This window comes from Lipotes vexillifer, unplaced genomic scaffold (assembly GCF_000442215.2).
Source record: "Lipotes vexillifer unplaced genomic scaffold, Lipotes_vexillifer_v1.1 scaffold469, whole genome shotgun sequence".
In the NCBI taxonomy this organism is placed as follows: Eukaryota; Metazoa; Chordata; class Mammalia; order Artiodactyla; family Lipotidae; genus Lipotes; species Lipotes vexillifer.
Window position 1 is genome coordinate 1,494,829 of NW_006788006.1, and position 8,474 is coordinate 1,503,302.

An 8,474-nucleotide genomic window follows, 5' to 3' on the forward strand; every position below is an offset into this window, starting at 1 on the left:
GAGGTACACTGCCGCCGCCGCCCGCCGGCTTATATACCGCGGCTAAATTTAGGCTGCGCCCGGAGCTCGTCCCCATCCGGGACGCGTTTCCGCCGCCGCCGCCTTGGCCCGGCCCCCGCGCGCGCCGCGCCTATAAGGCTTGGGCGGGCCCGGCCGCTGCCCGCAGAGCCATCCCCACCCGCCCGCGTCCCGACCAGCCCGGCTCCGGGCAGCCACTCACCGGTGTCCCGAATCCGCGTCAGCGCCGGGTCCCAGCCATGGCGCTGAGCGAGCCCATCCTACCGTCCTTTTCCACTTTCGCCAGCCCGTGCCGGGAGCGCGGCCTGCAGGAGGTGAGGGCGGCAGGGGCCGCGGGCGGCGGGGGCGGCTGGCTCAGGGCAGTAGTAGAACGTGGGCTGCGGGGTAGTAGAACGCAGGCGGCAGGGACAGCGGGCTTAGGGTGGTAGAACGCAGGCAGCGGGCAGCGATCCCCGGCCCCACGGCGCGCTCACGCCCGCGCCTATCGCTCTGTCGCCCGCAGCGCTGGCCGCGCGCAGAGCCCGAGGCAGGCGGCACGGACGACGACCTCAACAGCGTGCTGGACTTCATCCTGTCCATGGGGCTGGACGGCCTGGGCGCTGAGTCCGCCCCGGAGCCGCCGCCGCCGCCCCCGCCACCTGCGTTCTACTACACTGAGCCCGGCGCCCCTCCTCCGTACGGCGCCCCCGCGGGCGGTTTGGTGTCCGAGCTACTGCGGCCCGAGCTGGACGTGCCGCCGGGGCCAGCGCTGCACGGTCGCTTCCTGCTGGCGCCGCCGGGCCGCCTGGTGAAAGCCGAACCCCCCGAGGCAGACGGCGGCGGCGGCTACGGCTGCGCGCCGGGCCTGGCCCGCGGACCTCGGGGCCTCAAGCGCGAGGGTGCCCCGGGCCCGGCAGCTGCGTGCATGCGAGGCCCCGGGGGCCGCCCCCCGCCACCGCCCGACACGCCACCGCTCAGCCCAGACGGCCCCGCGCGCCTCCCCGCGCCCGGCCCGCGCGCCCCCTTCCCGCCTCCCTTCGGTGGCCCCGGCTTCGGCGCGCCCGGGCCCGGCCTGCATTACGCGCCGCCCGCGCCCGCCGCCTTCGGCCTCTTCGACGACGCGGCGGCCGCCGCCGCAGCTCTGGGCTTGGCGCCGCCAGCCGCCCGAGGTCTCCTCACGCCGCCCGCGTCTCCGCTGGAGCTGCTGGAGGCCAAGCCCAAGCGCGGCCGGCGGTCCTGGCCGCGCAAACGCACCGCCACGCACACCTGCAGTTACGCGGGCTGCGGCAAGACCTATACCAAGAGCTCCCACCTCAAGGCGCACCTGCGCACGCATACAGGTGGGCAGCGAGCACGGGCTGGGGACCAATGCGGGGGGAGCTGGAGGAAGGGCGTGCTTAGGAGCCCCCGCAGAGGGCGTGGCCCAGAGGTTGGGGAGGGGGCAAGGTCTTAGCCCCCTGGGGCTTGGCTGGGGGCATGGTTCCGCACCCTGGGGACGGGGCGCGCGCTTAGGACCCTCCTGGGAATGTGGCTCGGGACTTTGGGCAGGCATGCACACTTATGAAACCTCGGGGGATGCTATGTCTCAGATTGTCGGGGCGGGGGGAAGGTGCAAGCTTAGGAGCCCCCCGGGGGCGTGGCTGAAAGACGCTGCAGAGCGGACTGTGCGCGCTTAGGACCCCTGGGGAGTGAGGATCAGGAGACCCGGGAATGAGAGATAACGTGCCTAGGATCCCTAGAGGTTCAAAACATAGCGGGGCGCCCTTCAGAGAGCTGGTTAGGAGTAGGTTGTGCGCGCCCGAGTAGCCACTAATCAGGGTGAGTGTGAGTATCAGAGCCACAGGCAGGAGGGAAACTAAGGCCGTCTCTCGCCCCCTCCCTGCAGGTGAAAAGCCCTATCACTGCAACTGGGACGGCTGCGGCTGGAAGTTTGCGCGATCCGACGAACTCACGCGCCACTACCGCAAGCACACGGGCCACCGGCCCTTCCAGTGCCACCTGTGTGACCGTGCCTTCTCACGCTCGGACCACCTGGCTCTGCACATGAAGCGGCACATGTAGCCTGGACGCCCCCCGCCCACCCGCGCGCGGCCGTGGCGGGTCCCACGCGCCGGGCACGGCTCCCTTCCAAACTGTGACTGGTATTTATTGGGCCCAGAGGACCGGGCCGGGCACAGCGTGGCCACCGAGGGGGCTCCCCCCACGACGACGACGGCGACGCCCGGCCCCCATCAGAGACTGAAGGCCCGGTGGGAGAAGACCACAATCCTCCTTGACGAGTTTTGTTTTCAAAATGGTGCAATAATTAAGTGTCGTCTTCCCCCCTGCCGGGTCTACACTAGAGGATCGAGGCTTGATGCCTTGTGAAAAATGCAGCCTTAATTTGTACTGTGCAACATTTTTTATAATATTGTACATAATGACTGTGACAGATATTGTATTACTGTAAATAGGAAGACAGGTGGGCATTTTGACCGCCTGGTTCATTTTTATAAGATTTTGCTGTTTTTTAATTAAAAAAAAAAAGTTTTGCATCTTTTGAAAAAAATCACAGCACTGGTCTGGCTGCCTGGAAGCTGGGGGCTTGGGACACTTGGGAGGGGCTGGGGGGAACGGGCAGCTCTGATGGAGGGCAGCCTGGCAGAGGCAGGGTGAAGTGGGTCCTGCCCTGGCCAGCATCTGGGGTTGCCAGCTGCAGCCCCCAGCTGCCAGGAACCTGTGGGTATTTCTATAAATTTAAACACTGCCTTTTAGGACTGAGGGAGAGTTATTTTAAGGTTGTTCCCTGAGCCATAAATTGCCTCCTTTTCCCCAGAGCTGGAGAAACTGCTGGTCCCACTGACGTGGCCTCCCCTGGGCTGAAAAAAGCCTTACCTCCTTTTGGAAGCTTCTGAGGTTTTAGCCAAACTTCTGTGGTGTGCAGACTTTTTTTTTTTTTTTTTCCTTCAGAAGGGGCAAAATGCTGAGTTTCTGACCTGTTTTGCCTTTCACTAGTCTTGCCTTTTAGCAGAATTTTTTTTTTTTAAGATGAGTTCCCCATCCTGTTAGAAAAAAATGAAATCCACGTTTGAGGGTCATGGATGGTGAGTACGCTTTTCCAGATGAGCAGAGGCCCAGAGAGGTAGCTATGGAACAGTGGTGTCAGGGTGCCAGCCTGGTCTGGCTGCCTCTCAGGGGTCCCTGAATCCCACTAGAGGGATTTCTGCAACAACCCACCTGTTGCTGGTGGTGGAGGGTTATAAGACCCTCCCCTGCAGCTGCCCTTGTGTGAAGGAATCACATCAGAGCCCCAGCCTTGCTGGCTGGAGGCGGCCACTCCAGAAATGTACCTCGTGAGCAAGGGAGGACCCCTGTACAGCACCCTGAATACCTCAATCAGGCGAGGAGGTGCCTCTCCCTGGCAGGTTCCCCCTCCTCTTCCCCCTTCTGGGGGCCCTGGGTGGGTAACCATGGCCACTAACAATTGCATAAGTTCTTTCCAGAAAGTGAAAATAGCTTGTAAGCAGCGCCTGTTTTAAAACACTCTTGCCCTATTGCGACAGAGGCTGGGATTTCCTCCCTTCCTCCCTCTCTTCATCCTTCCTCCCCACCCCCTACCCCTGACGGCAGCCCTGGAAACAGCTGAGAGCGTTTGGTAATCCACAAAAAGCAGAAATGGGAGATGACAATCTGATGCATCTTTCTCGAGTAAAGAGCCTGGGCCCACTTCCGCTGGCGATGGGGTGTGTGAGTGTGCGTGTGTGTGAGCCTCTGTACCCTCTCTCTGCAGCTTTTGCAAAAAACGATGCCAGAGCAGAGCACTGGCCCCCTCAATCCATGGAGACGCCCCTCTTTGCTCAGAGCTGGTTTCAGAGGCAGTAGAAGACTCGCAAGAGATTTTAAATAATTTTTTGTATGGTCCTCCAGTCTTTCTCGTTGAGTTTTTAAACTTACGGGTAAAGCCATGTTTCTGGCTTGCTCAAAAACACCTCCCAGAGGCCTCTGAATCCAATGAGAGGCCACTTGTAAGGGGACTGAAGCTGCTGAGTTTCTGTTTCCTGAGTGCCTCCAACTGATACAATAGAAAGTGTCAGGCTCCTACGCAGCAGTACGTTTCAGCAAGACACGTTTCAGCAAAGACACGGGCCGGCAAAGAGCTGGCTTGCACTGATTAATGCAGAAACACTCCCTCATCGTTTTCTCTGCCCCTTTCTGAAACCCAAATGTTGACTTCGGTCAAACAGCTTCTGGATGGGTGGTTCTCAGCCAGTTGCAACCCAGTCTTGAGATATTTGGGGTTTTCACAACTGGGGGATGCTGCTAGCATCTAGTGGGCGGGAGCCAGGGATGCCGCAGAAACATCATAGAAGGCACAAGGTGTATCCCCCTCCACAGAGAACCATTCGGTCTCAGTGCCATTAGTGCTGCGGCTGAAACACCTGCTCGAGTTCCTAAAAGATCATCATCATTCATCGCTTTTACTAGCAAGGAGGGGGCTCCATCCCAGGAAGCAAATTTCCATGACAGATGCCACCCAGAGAAAAGTATGAATAAAACCTCACTGCTGGGCCCTGTCCCCATCCCTGTGACAAGACACAGAACACTATTCCTTCCTGGTGTCCACTTGAGAAAATATAAAATATCAAACCAGAAAAAAATTTTTTTGCCCTGCATTCTACAACCCAATTTTCGTCAAAGTTTTTTGGAGAAAGGGGTTTCTGGTCAGTGGTTGAATTGTTTTCACATGGCTGTGACTCTCACTGTATCCTCTTTTTTTTCCGGGAAAAGTTATAACCATTTTTCCATATATTTTCCTCCACAATATGTTTTTATTATTTTAAATGGCCGCATAATATAACATTTGGACGTGCCAGAAGTTGCTTATGCAAACAAGCGCTGGACATCTGTATGTACACACTGGGCCACATTTCAGATTGTCCCCCAGGGTTGGAAAGGATGACAGTTTTGGAGGACTTCGGGCATTGCCAAAATGCTCTCCCAAGAGTGACTCCAGTGTTGGGGGAAAGATACAGGAGCTGTTTTTCTACTAGGAGTTTCCTGTATGTCAGGGAGCCCCAGGCATCCTAGAATGATGTGGTGTGAAGTGGGGGGAGGGAGAGCCTTCAGAGGGTCAGGTGAGTCCCAGCACACGCCTGACTCAGCACCTGCCCCATCAGCAAAGCTGAACTAGCACCCAGGCTTAGCCACACCCTGGGGAGTTTCAAGGCAACAAGGCAGAGATGAATGGCTCTCAAAGGCACCAGCACCAGGTGTCTCTGATAGCCTGGACGCACGCTGAGCTGGTGTGTGACAAGCACAGGGTTTCTCAACCCCATGACCATTAACATCGGGGCTGGATCATTCTCGGTGGTAGACGCTGCCCCGTGCACTGTAGGACGTTAGCAGCATCCCTGGCCTCCACCCACTCGATACCAGCAGCACCTACGCCCCCAAGTTGTGGACAACCAAAAATATCTCCAGACACTGCCAGTGTCCCCTGAAAGCAGGTTCACTCCAGTTTGAGAACCACTGGGTTAGGGGGTTCTGTGGACACGTGAGACACTTTGCATCTGTTAACTATCTGAACTGAGGTGCTAGGATGCTGCACGTATTTAAATACAGAAACTGAGTGGGAGGGAGAGAAGAGGTAACTCACAAACACTGAGGGATCAGCCTGGTTTATACCATCTAACCCATCGGAAATTTCTTCTGGTGTGCAGTGTGAGCTACGAACCTACATAAATTTTTTTCCAAATAATTCATACAGGGTTTCTCAATCTCGACACCGCTGACGTTTGAGGCCGCATCCTTCTTTACTCTGGGGGACTGTCCTGCACATTGTAGGGTGTTCAGCAGCATTTCTGGTCTCAACCCAGGAGATGCCAGTAGCACCCCCAGCCCTGCAGTCCTGCAGTTGTGACAACGAAAATGTCTCCAAGTGTCCCCTGGAGGGGGAGGGTGCAGAATCGCCCACAGTGAGTACCACTGCTTAGGCAAAACCATTCTTTCCCATGGAAGCCCTCAGCTCTGCCTTGCGGGCCTGTTTCCTTGACTGGGAGGTGAGGGTGGTGCTGCGGGGATGGAACGACAGACGGGAGATGAGTGCCCAGCACTGGGGTGTGGACTGCAGGGTGAGTCTCCCCTGTGAGGTTGGTGTGTGTGAATTTCAAGTCTTGCTACCCACCGTCTCTCTGTGTCTCTAGATAGACGGACGGACCGACAGATGGATGGATGGATAGATAGATAGATAGAAAGGTGGATGGATGGATGGACAGATGATAGATAATCTTTCTCTCAATCTCTCTCCCTTCCCTTCTCTCCACCTCTGTCTCATTCTCTCTCTCTCTCTCTCTCTAACCTCTCTCTCCTCCGCTCATTCATTCAGCAAATGCTCCCAATTCCTCAGCACTGATCTGAGTCCTGGGGAAGCAGGAGTGACTCAGAAGTGACTCAGCCTTGCCTCTTCACCCACAGCCACTGTCAACAAAAGTTTGTTGAATGACTAACCCAGTGTGAACTTGAGCTGAGCTTCAGGCTGGGGCAGGTGCTTTCATCCCGGGCACTTAATACAAATTCTCTCTTTCAACCTTCCCACCAAGCTGGGGGGGTTTAGGGGAGTGGAATAGCCACCCCCATTTTCCAAATGCAGAAAGCTGGTGCGGAGAGAGGAAGGCTAGCCCCTTGCCCGGTGTGGGTGTAGGTGGTGGAGTGAGGGCTCCAACTCAGGTTGGTCCAATCTTGACGTCACAGCTCCTACCCACGCCTGGAAACATCTACATGCTAAACTGCATCAAACTCGCCTTGTTTTCTTCCACGCACACAGTCTGGGGGTTCCTGGAAGCCCCAGTGAGTTCCTTAGAGGCTTCCGTCTGAATATCCTGGAAAACTCACTTTCCAGGAAAATCTTGGGCAGGGAGAAATGGGGTCAGGAAACACAGGTATCAGGGGGCAGCCTGGCTGGGTGAATGGAGTTCCCTGAGATGTTGTAATAAGAAACAAAAGGAGGCCGGAAGGAAGAGGTTCCCCCCAAAAGCTCCCACTCCTAGGTGTAGACCCCAAAGAATTAAAAACAAGGACTCAGACAGATGCTTGTACATCAGTGTTCACAGCAGCGGGATTCCCAGCCACCAAAAGGTGGAAACAACACACATGGCCATCAACTGATGAACGGATAAACAAAAGGTGACACATCCATGTAACAGAATATTACTAAACCATAAACAGGAATGAAGCACTAACACAGCTACCAGGTACATGAACCTCAAAAACATTATGCTGAATAAAAGGTGCTAGACACAAAAGATCACATACTGTATGAGCCCACCTATGTGAGGTCCTAGAGCAGCTAAATCCACAGAGACAGAAAGTAGAAGGGTGGGTGCCAGGGGTTGGGGGAGAGGACCAGGGAGTTAATGTTTAATGGGGACAGGGTTTCTGTTTGAGGTGATGAAAAAGTTTTGGAAATAGTTAGTGAGCATGGTTGCATAACAGTGTGAATAAAATTAATAGCACTGAATCGAATACTTAAAAATGGTTAAAATGGTAAATTTTATGTTATGTACATCTTATGCTGATTTTTTTTTTAAAAGGCTTGGGAGTCTCCATAGGCATGAGGTAGGGAGAGAGGTTTCTATGAGTCAGACCCTGTGATGATGAGTGTTTTCCAGGCATTTGTGCCCATTTTACAGGTAGGAAAATGGAGGCCTGGGGAGACAAGGCCAATGTCCACATAATGGAGCTGAGCTTTGAACCTGAGTCTTCCTGAAATGAAAGTTTTTCTCCATCTGGATGTCTCTGCAGTAGACAGTCCCTGGGTCTCTCTGACCCTCTGTTTCTCCACCTGAAAACAACCAGGGCAATGGCTCCTCTACATGGACCACATATTGGGGACAATTTTGTCTTCCCAACAAAATCAGATGGTATCCTGTAGCAGGTCACTATCATTCTAGAATAAATCCAAAGATTTCATTGTGGTCTGGGGAGCCCCATCTCCTCCTGCCCACCTCTCCTTCATGCCTATGTGTTCACTCAGCCACACTGTTCTCCTTACTGTCCAGCGGACATGCTCCCCTTCAGTTCTGCCTCAGGGCCTTTGGACCTGCTGTTCCCTAGACCTGAAATGCTGTTCCCTGGATTCTTCCCATAGCTACTAGTAGCAGCCAAGCCAAGCTGCACTGGGAGAATCTCTGCAGCCTCAAAGCTAGAAACCAGATCCTCAGGTGAAAGGCAGGAGGCCACCAGACAAGGGGCCGGGGCCCTGCTGGCCCTCACCCCACAGGGGGTGAAAGAAGCTGTCCCTGGAATCTTAATTCCCATCACCTTTGCTTCTCAAGCCATGCCTGGGAAAACCCCTCAGAGGCGTCATCTCTCCTCTTATAGAAGAGGAAACTGAGGCCCAGAGGTGTTTCCCAGAGTCATACACTGATGCTAGGACTCCCACTCTGAAGGTAGGGGTTTCCCCTTAGCTGTGCACTCGCAGAAGGCCAGGTTCACTCTGG

The 8,474-nt window shown here is 55.4% G+C and overlaps 1 protein-coding gene across 1 annotated transcript; it reads left to right on the forward strand.

Annotated features, from left to right (window-relative positions):
• Positions 1 to 169: 169 nt before the first annotated feature.
• KLF2 (KLF transcription factor 2) lies at positions 170 to 2,537 on the forward strand. Its single transcript, XM_007460988.1, has 3 exons — positions 170 to 332; positions 521 to 1,337; positions 1,883 to 2,537. The coding sequence occupies exons 1-3, from the start codon at positions 258 to 260 to the stop codon at positions 2,056 to 2,058; spliced, it is 1,068 nt and encodes a 355-aa protein (XP_007461050.1). The 5' UTR covers positions 170 to 257; the 3' UTR covers positions 2,059 to 2,537.
• The last annotated feature ends 5,937 nt before the right edge of the window (positions 2,538 to 8,474 follow it).

Excerpts from the sequence above, each read along its gene's own strand:
- KLF2 (XM_007460988.1), top strand. The coding sequence starts at position 258 with ATGGCGCTGAGCGAGCCCATCCTACCGTCCTTTTCCACTTTCGCCAGC. Across the intron at positions 333-520 it reads GGGAGCGCGGCCTGCAGGAG|CGCTGGCCGCGCGCAGAGCC; the intron begins GTGAGGGCGGCA and ends TGTCGCCCGCAG. Across the intron at positions 1,338-1,882 it reads GCACCTGCGCACGCATACAG|GTGAAAAGCCCTATCACTGC; the intron begins GTGGGCAGCGAG and ends CCCTCCCTGCAG.